The sequence below is a fragment of the Coccidioides immitis genome, assembly GCF_000149335.2.
Source record: "Coccidioides immitis RS genomic scaffold supercont3.6, whole genome shotgun sequence".
Lineage (NCBI taxonomy): Eukaryota > Fungi > Ascomycota > Eurotiomycetes > Onygenales > Onygenaceae > Coccidioides > Coccidioides immitis.
This window is the reverse complement of record NW_004504312.1, coordinates 2445630-2458946: the sequence shown is the minus strand read 5'-3', so window position 1 is coordinate 2458946 and position 13317 is coordinate 2445630. Positions and strand designations below refer to the sequence as shown.

Here is a 13317-nt window from a genome sequence, read left to right as displayed (position 1 = left end):
TTCATACTCGCAAGGGGGGTAGGGCACGTCCCATAGACATCCTGAACCAAACAAACAAATCCGGACAGACTTGTAACTTTTTTTTTTTCTCTTCGATCGGCACACCGTTCCCGCAGTTGCAGCAAATGCCAACACAATATGCCCTATTGAAACACTTTGCGGGGGTCTTAGAAGATAATATATAGGTCACGAGAGTAGCTAACTGCGCCAGATATATGCCCAAAAACAGGGGGGAAACAGAGATAGCATCATCTAATCTGTCGCAATGTCAAAAGATCGAGCCAAAAAAAAAAAAAAAAAAAAAGCGAAGATGAAACGATAGGAATACTCCTCCCAGGCGCGTAGAGGTATCTCGAAAACTATGCAACACAACAAAAGGCAAATAGGTGTTGTAGAGTAGCGTCCCAAAACTAAAAGAGGAAAAATGTAGGGCTATCAAAGCTTTCGCCTCCCCGGCCCCGAAAGATTATAAAAAAGAAGAAAAAAAATAAATAAAAAATAACGAACAAACATCGTATTAACTTGCACATGCCCCAAAAAAATGCATATTCACGTAAGGAAAACTTTAACTCGTTTGCCGCCGTGCCTTAGAAGCCGTCAGCCGCTTCTTGACGCGCCGCCACCACTAGTATTAGAGTCTCCGACTCCTAAATTGAGGTCACAGCCTTCTAGGCCTGAAGGGCTCCCGAAAAAGGAGCTCCCATTTCCCGGCATCGGATTGGAATTCGGCTGAGACGCTGCCGCGGCCGCCGCGGCCGCAGCTGCAGCTGCAGCTGCAGAGACATCAAAGTCACTTCCGCCAATTGGGTCAAGATTAAATGGCAAGAACCACGCGCTGGGTTGCAAGGATCCACCCGGCCACCCCATTCCATCCCCAGTGATATCGAGCGGCATATTCCAAAACGAGTTGCTATTGTTATCGGGATGATTGAGTTCGGCCGCTGGGTTAGTAGGGCGGGACGCAATGTTGTTACTGCCGCCGGCGGCTGTTGCGGAATTAAGCGGGTTGGCAGTCATACTAGGGTCGATACCAGAGTATGCGCCGTAAACCAGTTGACGATCGAGATGAGGTAGGTCAGTGCTTAGGGGATATTTGAATGTCGAAGGGCTGAAATCGGTAGCGTCGGTTGGGGAGAAGACGGCTGAATTTGGGAAGTTCGAAAAATCCTGACGAGAATTCTGTGGTGAAATACCTTGGGTACTTGTGACCATCACTGATGACGGTTGCGCCGGAGGCGAAATCCCAGCTACCCCAGGGCGAGACTTCGACTCCTTTGCCGCTGTGTTACGACGGGCTTTCTCTGCAGCTGTTGTTCCACGTCGCTTTACCTCTTTGCGTGGCTGATCGGCATGCGACGGAGGAGATAAACTCGCGAAAAACTCTTCGACACTTTGGAGATCAGACTGTTGGCCCATAACCGCTTCCCCACCTGGCTCACTCCGGACTTCTGGGCTAGGATCTTCCCAGTGGAGCCGCGAAACGCCGTGAGGATACTTGTCGAACCAATCTCCATACTGGAACATGGATGAATCTTCCTCCTTCACACCCACTGGGGGACCTTTAAGCGCGGCATCGGCGAAAGAGCGATATCGCTCTTTTGCGCTTTCGACCATGTAATGAAACATTCCCCAATATTGTTTCATCCTGTTCAAATACCTGTATGTATGCCGGAGGTTCTCTTTGGATGTCTTCTCGAGTTGTTCATTCTTGGAGAAAATTCCCCATATATGCACCGTACTAGCTGCATATGCGCAATAACCAGCGAAGGGAACGGTCAGTAGGTACCCAGAGGCTTGACTGATCAACATCGAAATATGGCCAGCAGCTTCAACCGCTGAACGACCAGCGTCACTGAGGAATGGCTTCGGGATATCCTTCGGTGGACGCCCGCCCGGAGAGAGCGGGATAGCAAAACGATTTAAAAAGAGTATGTTTTGATGCATGATGATATGGAGAAAGAGAAACTGGTTCGCAATCTTCTCAGCAGCGTGATTCCGGAGATTCTCCAGCGTGAAAACGAGAGAGTTTGGTAAGGAAGCAGAAAATTCCTCGATCTGTTTCTTTAGCTGTGCGTAGCCAGATTCCGGAGACCATAACGGATGTGGATCCTTCAGCTTTCCCCCAAGATTGAGGTAATCGACGATGCGGCCCCATAGAATTACCCCGCGAATGATGTAGGCAGAGACGCCCATGTTATCCTTGGGATTGGAAAGTTGTCCAATTCCTTCGGCGACGGGATTGGGCACCGATCCATCCAGATTTTCCGTAGGTCCAGGAATCTCCATCTGAAAGTGTGATTCTTTAATAGGCAGCTGAATCTGCAAGTACTTCTCATTACCAATCGGCGGTCGTTGGCTGCCAGATGAATTGTATCGATCCATCAAGATGCACGCCCACATGGTCCGTCGGCGAATTTCACGGTCTGTAAAGCTCAGCTCAGAGTTTGCTGACTTATTCCCCAGAGGGTCGTAACCGAGCTCTCGATGGAGCTGTAGAGCATATGCCATTCTCAACGCTTGCCCGCCGAAAGACCAGCTTTTGCCACCATGGCAAGCGCCAAACTCATGAAGCCCAAGTATGAGAAATACAGTCAAGATCATGATGTTCGGCTGGTCGTGCCTGCTCAGTGCAATCGTAGCAGCGGCATCAGCCCAATTTTCACCTCGTAGAAAAGCAGGCTCGGTGTTGATTTGAGGATGTGTCGAAAAGCGGGCCGATACGGCACAGATAGCCAATATTAACACTGGCGGGACGGCTCCAGACTTCAAGCGCCTGATAAAGCTCGGCTTGTGCAGCAACAGATATGATTGCCCATAGACGCAATCAAAGAATACCTCTGCAAGGTGCTCTTGAATCTCCATCGAAGGCAAAAACTCCGCTCCTTCAACCAGAAGCTTATTCTCGTCCCCCACACGTGGCTGCCAACTACCCGGGAAGTTGTCCCTCAAAGCGGAAGCATTGCTCTCCCGCATCCATTCGTCAATCTCAGCCCGAAAAGCTTCATCCGCGGATCTCTTCTTATTCAACGCCTTTGGCGCTCGCGGGGTGTACCCCGGCGGCGGCGGCTTCACGGTAGCCCGACCGATACCGGCCATATCCCTCGCGACATCCTTCGGTATGATCTTGATAACTCTCTCCTCCATCCTCTTCAGCCTCTTGTCCAGCATGGCCATATAGTCCGTCCTAGGCGCGGCTTTTCTCGTCGTAACCTTATACACACACGGGATCCTCGATCGAAAGCAATGCTTGCACGCCGGCTTCTCCCCGGAACACCGGATCTTCTTTCTCCGACACACGATACACGCCAAAGGAAGCCTCTTCCTCTCCTTCCCAGCCTTCGTCTTCAATTCGCTCCATGGCCGTGGATTTTCCGACCCATCCTGCATCGGGGTCTGTCCCTGCTCATCTGCCTTCATCTCAAGCCCACCATCGTTAACCAGCGGCGGGACGGCCGCAATCGTGTCCAGGCTCGTCGATTCGTCAATGGAACGGTGCTGCTCTCCCTGTTCCCTCGAGGTCGTCGGGCTCAAAGAGATCCTTTCGTCTGAACCGTCGTCTAGAAGCGATACGTCGCCGTGGAGGAAATCATGGCCGGTTGAGTCCATCTTGAGCTGTTTGGAAACCGTCTCATTCTTTTCAGTCTGATGTCATCTAGCAATAGACACATGAACGCATAACTAGCGCTGCTCTTCTTTGCCTTCTTGCCCTTTCTTTTTTTTTCCTTTTTTTTTTTTTTTAAAACCTATTTTCTGTCGCGTGTAAGGGAAACGCCCCGCGAGGTCGAAAAAAAAAAAAAAAAGAGCCGTGGGTTCTGGGCGGGTGGCTAAAATAAAGCCGTCTCTGGGAAACAAACTCGACGGTTCGGCCAGTGGAACCCCATCGAGCTTAATTTCATCGTTTCTCCCAGATGGCTGGTCGGCGGTGGCACATCGCAAAACCCACCGAGACGGGCGAAGCTCAGTTGGGCTCAGCTACTCCGCGTCTGTGGACGAAGCCATTGGATATCGCCGGGCCAAAGCTACGGATAGATGAGGTTCCCGGAGCTGTGGCCTGGATAGAAATGGCAGCGTCACTCTTCAGGAGCACAACAGCAGGGAATGATGGGGGCGGCGAGGGCCGTGCTTGGCGGCCTTGGCGTTTGATCTCGCGGGTTCGGCGGGCGTGGGCAGGACGCCAGGACGGACGCCTGAGATGAAGGTGAAGGGGTGTTACATTTCGTGGGCGAGCTCTAGAGCTTTGGTACCTTGTACTTTTTTGATTCGTTAATCTTCCCCTAGAGGGCTATATCGTCATACACAGTGCTATGCGGGTTACCGGGTCGTGCAGCGCTTCCTCGGGCCGCCAGACCGGGGGAAGGGGGAGCAACACGATTGATCAACAGCTTCTCTCTCCATGGCTTCATCAAAAACAGAAGAAATGGCATTAAGCGTTATTTCGCACCGATTTCCTTTTGAACATCTGTCAAATAATATGTAGCTATGACGCATCCCACCGCGTACCTTGGAGGCACGGAATCACGGATGCAAACCTCGTATCTACAATCTCAAACCCCTGGCGGATCGATGCGCTCGAGAGCTTGGCCTACGAAGAAGGGGGTAGAGGAGCGGATAGAGGCTGATTCCTGGATGAATTTCCCACGTAGATCATCTTGGGATGGCTCGTCACCACCCAGTTCTGTGTCACAGGATCCCAGTTGGAGATATCACGTCGAGTCAGGGTTGTCTGCCAGACCGTGTTCTCGCCAGGTCGGAGAGTGACACGATCGAACCCACGCAAAACTATCTTAGCGTCGTTCGGGCCACCAAGTGATAGGTACTGTTTGTTGTCAGAGGTTTAGTTGATTAGCAAATGGCCACAACAACGTAGCTGACCTAACAGCTGAGGTATTATGTAGGGATCCTCTTACCAGCTGTGGCACTTCATCGCCTGTCACGCTCCCCGTATTTGTGATGGTGACTGATACTCTGTAAAGCTCCTCATATAGGCCCGGGTTCCCTCCTGGCCCACCTCCTGCTGGGAGAAGCGCCTGTGGGCCTCCATCCGTTGCTCCTGGTGGGACATACTTTTCCGTCGGTAGCCCATAATCGCGGTCCATAGAAGACTCCTTAAGATCGGTCGAATTCAACCACGGGTAGATGTAGAGGTGGACAGGGTCAAATCCGGCAGGAAACTGGAGATGATCGGTCGAGTTACCAAAAACGGGGGCAGGATCCGTGAAACCGCTTGTGGGAACATACGGGTTGGCCCGCAGTGGCTGGACTTCGAGGTCAGAGAAGGTGAAAGTCGTGTAGCTCAAGCCAAATCCGAATTCATAGATTGGCTTTGTGTTTGACTTGTCGAAGGCGCGGTAATCAATAAAGATACCTTCCTCGAAATCAATCTGCGGGGCCTTGGTGCCCGCATTGGGCTCTTTGAGGATGCTGACACCATAGTCCTCCGAGGTCGCGGCCCATGTGAAAGGAGATTTGGCCCCTGGATTGCCTCGACCATAGATCACGTCCCCTAGGGCTTTACCGCTTTCTTGCCCGGGTAGCCCTGCCCACAAGATAGCAGTGACATTAGGATGGTCGTACCACTTGTCAACCAAGACGGGCCCAGCAGTGTGCATGACCACGACAGTATTGTTACACATGGAGGCGACTGTTTTAATTAACTCATCCCCGTTCTTCCAGAGAGTCAAGTTCTTTCGATCGCCCTCATTCCCGTCAACACTGATAAAAGCTTCTCCAGCGCCTGCGTTCACAAATACAAGCGAGACAGTAGCTTGAGAAACAACCGATTCGATCTGAGACGTTGCGTAGTTGTCAAACACTGACATTACTTCTCCAACTCCTTTCGTTATTACTTCATTCTCAATCGCCTGCGCTGGTGTCACAAGGTACGGAAAATCCGCCGTACCGCTGCCCCAACCCATCGCTAGAGTCCCGTTAGCACAACCTCGATCAGGGCAACCATTTGGTCCCCATAGATTCGGTCCAGCATCTTCCCCGATAACTGCAGTGAGCTTCTCTTTGCCTTTTAGTGGAAGGACCCCTCTGTTCTTAAGAAGCACTGTGCTGGCGCTTGCAACTTTTCGAGCAATAACGGCATGTCTGCCGCGTACGTTGACCATTTGGTTCACCCTGCCATAACCTTCCTGGCCACCAGCATGCAGATATCCAAATTCATCACGCGTCCAGGAATTGAAGTTGATCGGGACTTGGGTTTGGTCACGCCGGACTTTGTAGTAAGCTGCCATGATACGAACAGCCATATCATCCAGCCTCCACTGGGGAATAGTCCCATTGGTGACAGCGATAGTCAAATTCGGTCCCCAGTATGATTTTCCGGTGAGGAAAAGAGTGTCCCCGGGCATTGACATGTCCAAACCAGCCAATGCATCTCCGACGCCGCTATGATGCGCTTGCCAATCGCTCATGATGAAACCTTGGAATCCGAGTTCGCCTTTAAGGAGCTTATTCTGAGTGTAGCTGTTAGAGCACCCATAGCTGTTGTTGATTTGGTTATATGAACACATCACAGAGCCCACTCCGGCTCGCACCGCATCGGCGAATGGCCTAGTCCTGATAAGAAATGGATGATATCAATGCTGTCATATGCGGACGTGAACTCACCAGAGATACAGCTCGTGCATAGTGACGTCGTCCACGTTGGAGCTGGAGCTCTCTGAGATGTTGAAACCATACCCTTGAGCTTCAGGCGCTTGACGAAAACGCTCCTGTTCGTTCACTATAAAATGCTTAACACAGGCAATCACTCCAGCATCCTGGATTCCTTTTATCGTTTCAGCGACCAGATATCCCGACAGCACCGGATCAGGACTAAAGCCTTCCCAGTTACGACCTCCATCGGGAGACCTGCCCAACGGTCCGACAGCAGGTCCCAATTGCACATCGACTCCTTTGTCACGGTGTTCTTCTCCCATCGCCTTTCCACGCAAGTATGCCAAATTTTTGCTCCACGTCGCTCCTACGTTGATACCCGCCGGAAATGCACTGACATGGTCCGCTACTCTGCGTTAGCACAGCTCATATTGTCTGGCGATCAGAGGCGAAATAAATTCATACCGAAACGAATACCAAGAGGGCCGTCCTGCATGCATAATGAACGAAATCCTAATCGAGGAATTGATCCTACATTGCCAACACAAGCTTCTTGCATCCACCTGTGAGAAATCAGCGAACTGCTTTGTTGATAGGAAATAAGGCACGCGAGGACCTACCCAACGCCGGTCGTGAGGTTCACTTTCTCTGTGAGTGTTAATTGAGAGACGAATTCGCGCGCTTTGTTATATGCCTCGCTCCATTCTCCCTGGCCCGAAGCCCAAGGTGAAGGATAGTAAGGAGGTGAGAAGGCCCATTCCTGTCAGTACCAATACACGTTAGTAATAGAACCTAGCGCGTATGCGCACCAGTTAATCAGGAAGAAATGCCATCTGCAAATCAGCTTTTATCGGTTTTACCTTCTCCGCAGCCCCGCCGGCAACAAGTACAAATACAGCCGGCAGCCAACCTAACCACATTGTGAGATAATAATGGAATTTCTCGGGAAGCAGTTAATTGTCAAGAGCGGTGATCGCCAGGTTGGAGATAGGCATCGGAGTAGATCTGGCTCGTCGAGAATAATCCAACGATTAAAGAACCGTATCCCGGTATCAAAAGATATGACAGTGCGCAGAACTCCAATCTGTGTTTAGAGAAAAAGAAACAAATAACAATAATGCAACACTGAAGTACGCCCTCTATGAAGCATTCCACTGGTTAGTTCGATGAAGGGTAGTGGTCTTTTAAGGAGAAGCAGCTGGAGGGATCAGGGATGACGGTTGGTCTCCAATCTTTCTTGGAGGATTTATCATGCATTCATCAACCTCGCCGATCTAGGTGGAGATATTGGGAAAGTACAAAGATGTACCTCCCAGTTTGCCTGGTTTGGATGGCGCGACCGCGGAGCTCATTGGTACCCTGAAGTACCTCCATGTACATACGTACGACGTATGCATGTAAGGTTTATAAACATATGTAAATAAAGACCTGTCGGTCTACTGGTGTGCCGGCAACAATGAGCATCAGCGTCACCACAGCTTGTGTAGCTTCCCCATCACAACCACACAACCGGGCAAATTACTCCCTCCTGTCGCAGCAATCGGCAGGGATCAAGGCGGGCAGCAAAGGGCATCAGATGATGCCCCGAGAAAGCAATTTCCGGAAACCCTCCCCTCCCCGAGAAGTCAAGGCTCATCGCAGCGAGACTTAGCCCAACAACGAAAGCCAAGCCGTCCTCTAAGATGCTTGGTAAAAAACCGAAGTAGGAAAGAAAACTCACCGTCACGCACTCCGTATACAGGGTCGATCGCAACGTTCGTTGTGGCACAGAAGAACAAATACAACACACAACACAGGAGACTTTTCCAATTTGGTGGATGAACTCACTATCAGCATGGCGCCAATAGTTGCAGTTCGCAGGGCAGGCCGATGTCACTATCTCCAGCCAGCTCCGTTCGTCCAGAGTGGTTTGACGAAGTGACAAGCTTCCTATTGGGTGGCTTGCTCTGTCTCAAAGCCAATGCAAGGATCTGCAGCGAAGATCATGTGGCGCCTTCATTGAGCCAGAGCTTAGCAACCCGGTTGCAGGGAATGCACGCTTGGACAGACTCCAAGGGGGACGCACGGGATGGTCACTGGACGTTCGCACAGTACACACAGGCACACATTCGTTATCCGTAGTACTCTTTGTATAGATAATATTTAGAGTGGACGACTGTCAATAGAGGTCTTGGAGATCAGTGAGATGCCACTGAAGTGGTCTTAAGATGAACACATGTCTCTCCACACGTAAGAACCGGACAGTCACGGGGGCAGCTGTGGCCCTGCCGGGTAATCCGTAGGCTCCGTAGCCCCTCGCATGTCTTCCGGAACAATGTGTGTGGAGACCATGCGGACCATGCGGGAACTTGCTGCACCACACCAAACACAGGCTTTCGGCCCAAGGACAGGCGAAGTGAGACGAGGCGAGAGCAAAACACACGTCGATGGGCGGACACGCTTTGCCATAGTTCATTACCCCACACAGTCTTCAATCCGTTTTCGATATCTAGATACCGCTCACCAGCAGCGAAGCGCGACGACTACTAGAGTCCCGCGACTTATATGGGCTCACAGCTTTCGTCATTATTCATTCTCTACCCCGTACTCCGTGCCGAGAACAGAATACTCCTTATGGGAAATAGGCTACAACCCAGGACCTGAGGTTCGGATTTCAGACCAAGCTTCTTATTCCGCGCGGGGGGCTCGGAAAGACTTGGAAGGTTGAGTTACGGAGTCCGGAGCGGACGGAAAATTAAGCAACTATTATGTGGCACGCTGCGGAGCCCCGTGACAGCTGGAGATAACTCATCTTTAACTTTGAAGCTTGGGTTCGAATGAACCACCAAACTGTTCGGGAACCATGAGGCATGAAATGGCGCTGATTGGAGAGGTCGAGAGAGAGGTAGGGACTCCTCGTACTGCTTCCTCGCACATTTGACAGAGGCCAGGGTGCTTGGTGGTGCTTTTGTTCCTTGACTCGCTGTTCATTTGACAAGGCATGGTTAAAGAGAAGAAAGCTCTATGTTAAACTTGTTCTCTAGTCAAGGTAGCAAGAGGGGAGGAGCATTCGGAACCGTATGGAGAACACCTCATGTTTCGATCCCTTTTGGGTTTGTGGCTTTCACAACAGGCCGATACAAAGTGCGGGGCCAGGTCAAAGTATTCCCGGGGTTAGAGGGAGTCCCTGATCAATGTGAGAGAGAGGTACGGAGTACTGCGAACACAAAGATATGTTGGTTGGGTTATTGCCACCGGGCTCAACCCGGAGGGACGGATGATCCAGATGCTGCTGATTTGACGGTTGGGTGTTTGATGAGCAAGCAAACATCCCGCAAGAGAAATCGACCAATAACATTTCTGTGTCTCACGTGATCGCAGTCATCGAATTACATAATCTCTGGATTAATCCGGACGCCTCGACTCTGTACTCCATGCTGCCGAATTACCAAAAGGTTGATGCGAAGTATTCGAATACACGTGAGGAACTAAAATCAAAGCTCTTTATTGGAGCCCCTTGGATGTTGAAGATGTTGTCTCCTCTCCGTTTGCCTTCTCGTGATAATATTCGTTATATTTGTTGATCTACCAAACTATGTACGGAGTATATACGTGTGCAAAACCACTGAATTTGACAGGAGCATTATGAATGGTGATATCAGGGCTGATGTATACATAGCAACAGCTCCTACCACCCAATTAATTGCTTCAATGCAGGATCGAAAGGAATTCCATCTTTAGAAGATGGTAACCAGCTTCTTGAGCACCTCAAAGTTAGGTGTTCCCAGCCCAGTGACTGGATCCCAGCCCTTTGTGGCATTCCAGCTAGCAAAAGGCACGAACGGCGTTGGCAGGCCACTGTACATGTCCTTGCCTGTGCATCCAGTGGAGCCTCCATGCACGATATCCGTGAAGCCAAAGCGCCCGACTGTGTAGAGGAAGGGGTTGAGGAAGCCAAGCACAGGTTTGCCCTTCGCCTGCCGAATTGAGTTGAGGTTGGCGACAATGGCGGCGAAGACCGGCGCAGAGGCACTGCGAGAGTAGGGCATGGGTCAGCACAAAAAGCCGCGTTCAAGGATAAAGATCAAGAGATTTCACGAGGGCACATGAGTAGAGTGCATTAAAACAATGCCAACCGACCTTGTTCCAGATACCCCGATGACTCTGTCATGGTCCACCACCGAGAAGTTGAGTCCCTGAGCCGCCACGTCTGGGAATCCACGGCCGGCTGGGTTATATAGGCCCTCCCAGCGACTGCCAAGTCGGCGGAGATAATGTCCCACTGCATGTTCTTGGTACCACGGGCGTCGATACCTGTCGGAGAATCCTCCAGACGAGAAGAAGATCGCCCTCTCTGGGTTGATGTTGTGTGTGGCACCGACCGAAGTCACGAACGGACAAGCGGCAGGGAACACGGGTAGGAATCGAGTTGTGTTCTTTCCGTCATTTGTCTGGCAAGCGGAGCCCACACCGGTATCACCACTGCTGAATATTACTGACACACCTCGGGCTCCGAGACGGGCAAAGAGGTTACATGTCATATCAGTGTATTTCTTCGGCACGCTTTGCTCGTTTTCTCCGTAGGATGTGGAAAGCACCGATGGGAGTTGGTCGTCAGGCAGCGACAACAAATAATGAAGCTGGTCCAAGTAAGGCTCGTTCGAACTCTCGTTGGCGTGTGGCTGATCCAAGTCAGGGATGAGTGGTCCACGCCCAGCAGTGGTGTAATACACCGATTTAGCGCCAGAGAGACCAATGGCGTAGTCAACGTCCAAGCTGGCCTCTATGCTGTTCAAAGAAGAATTCTGGTCGTTACGACCCCCATTGATGGACACCACATCGAAAGTTGTGCCCTTCAATTGTGGAGCGTAAAGCTCCAAGAAGCGGGCAAAGTCGTCGTATCTGGCAAACTGTTCAAGATATCCCGAGATACCAAGTTTGTTTCGTGAGTCAACTTTGGCACGGAAGTCTCCGAGCTTGTATAAGTCTCGGAGACAGTCTGGAGTAATCGTTCTATTGCAATCCACGCGTGCATTTCGCACTCTAGGGAGGCCATGTTGTTCAAAAACACTGTTGAACTGAGGTCGAGGTTCGCTGAATTTTGTCGTCGGCTGGATCATGTGGACATATGGAGCGATAATTTTTGGAACAGAGTATTCCAACGTCCGCAAGACCCGGGCCTTGTTGACCTTGTTGTGGTAGTAGTAGAATTGGGTGTTGAATAGTTCCTCGGCCTTCTTAACGGGAATAGTAAAGTGAAGCCAGTCACTGTCCAATTGGATGGACTTCTCAGAAACACCCCCTTCGAGCAACCACGCAAGCACTGCATCAGAGGTGTAGGACGGTGGCTGCAAGAATGCCTGCACCTCATCACGGGTCATATGCTCGCCATAATGTTCGTTTCCAGGCGTGGAAATATCGAGAACGCGTTGCTCAAACTGGTCTAATACGTCATTCTGCATCGCTAGGTGCAATCGGAGGAGAGCGTTGGGGGACGGAGGCTCGCCTCGCTGCCATGTCTCAGGAATTCGATCGAGATGCTCGACAACCTGAAAGGATTGCGAAAGATGGGAGGTCGGGGCGCCATTGACCAAAAAGGGCAAGCTGAGCAAAGCGCCAATGGCACGAAAATTGAGGGCGACCATGATGAATGATGAGTAGGGAGAAGGATTAACTTCTCTACGAAGGCTGCTCCAGGAGGACCACGGCAACCGGATCACAAGCGAAGAAGGTTTCTCTCCTAAAGGGGGAGTGAAACCTTTTTAAACAATGGGCACCCTCCATACTGTTCAGGCCGACGGAGAGACAGCTCAGCAAATAATCAAGAACCCCATGCGGTGCCAATCAAAACCGAGGTGGGGAAGGGCCGAAAGGTTACAAACCCGTTCCTAGAACAATACGATGCGTTGAAAAGCTCTGGTAGCGGGAGGAAAATACGGGCTTGTGTGGGGCGAAGGCCTCCATGGCTGTGTGTTCTCGAAGCTTTACCACGGATCGAATATATGACAGGAGTAAGAGCCGGGCCCTTAGGCGATGGAAGCTCCTGAATGCATCGAGAGAGTCCAGCTTCCCCTCACATGGGGTTACATGCGATGGTTTGCATTATCGTCGTCCCCCTGGTAAGCAGATCCGCCTTTCACCAATCAAGAGGTTAGCGGAGCCAAGGTATGCAAATCCTGTAAGAGCTGTTGACTGCTTATGCGGAGCAAGGAGCCAGGGCCGAGTGTATATATATATTTATATTTGTACGTATGTACATAGATACTCAACACACAGTTGATGTTCGATTTGTCTCCTTTCAACAATTCTAAACCGTTATGTTAATGTTGGTTGGACCACTTTTTGCTTCCCGCATTTTTCCACTGATTGATACGGTCAGTATCCTGGTCACTGTTGCATCTGATTCTCCCGAGCCCCATCTCACTAGTGCAAGCGAGAATGGGAGGATTCGGTTGGGTGCTTCATCCAAAATTATTTAAGCATTCATGCCAAGGAGGCTTGAGGATGCTTGATGCTCTAGGAGTCCTTCCATTGAGCCAACCCAAAAAATACTTGTTGACGAAATGTCCGTGGTCGAGAACTAGCAATTTGGTCTGCGATCGTGCTGAAATATCTTACGATGGATAAAAACAAGGCCGTCAAGGGCTAGCTAGCTAACCTTTGGGGGTTCCAGGACGTTGTGACGATACAATTTTAATCCCGACCCTCCCAACAAGGTACCCGCTCGGATGAACC

The 13317-nt window shown here is 50.8% G+C and overlaps 4 protein-coding genes across 4 annotated transcripts; 1 reads left to right on the top strand and 3 right to left on the bottom strand.

Annotated features, from left to right (window-relative positions):
• Positions 1–597: 597 nt before the first annotated feature.
• On the bottom strand, positions 598–4108 carry CIMG_03889 (C6 transcription factor; the record flags this gene model as incomplete). Its single annotated transcript, XM_001244447.2, has 1 exon — positions 598–4108. Exon 1 carries the CDS (start codon positions 3604–3606, stop codon positions 598–600), a length of 3009 nt encoding a protein of 1002 aa, XP_001244448.1. The 5' UTR covers positions 3607–4108.
• A 163-nt stretch (positions 4109–4271) lies between these two features.
• Positions 4272–7776, bottom strand: CIMG_03888 (beta-glucosidase). Its single transcript, XM_001244446.2, has 6 exons — positions 7464–7776; positions 7224–7363; positions 7069–7166; positions 6616–7009; positions 4908–6558; positions 4272–4816 (listed from the first exon to the last, which is right to left on the bottom strand). The coding sequence occupies exons 1-6, from the start codon at positions 7521–7523 to the stop codon at positions 4583–4585; spliced, it is 2577 nt and encodes an 858-aa protein (XP_001244447.1). The 5' UTR covers positions 7524–7776; the 3' UTR covers positions 4272–4582.
• A 40-nt stretch (positions 7777–7816) lies between these two features.
• On the top strand, positions 7817–8424 carry CIMG_11224 (uncharacterized protein; the record flags this gene model as incomplete). Its single annotated transcript, XM_012358284.1, has 3 exons — positions 7817–7822; positions 7882–8000; positions 8091–8424. 3 exons carry the CDS (start codon positions 7817–7819, stop codon positions 8422–8424), a joined length of 459 nt encoding a protein of 152 aa, XP_012213707.1.
• A 1711-nt stretch (positions 8425–10135) lies between these two features.
• Positions 10136–12805, bottom strand: CIMG_03887 (tripeptidyl peptidase SED3). Its single transcript, XM_001244445.2, has 2 exons — positions 10723–12805; positions 10136–10614 (listed from the first exon to the last, which is right to left on the bottom strand). Exons 1-2 carry the CDS (start codon positions 12225–12227, stop codon positions 10320–10322), a joined length of 1800 nt encoding a protein of 599 aa, XP_001244446.1. The 5' UTR covers positions 12228–12805; the 3' UTR covers positions 10136–10319.
• Between the last annotated feature and the right edge of the window lie 512 nt (positions 12806–13317).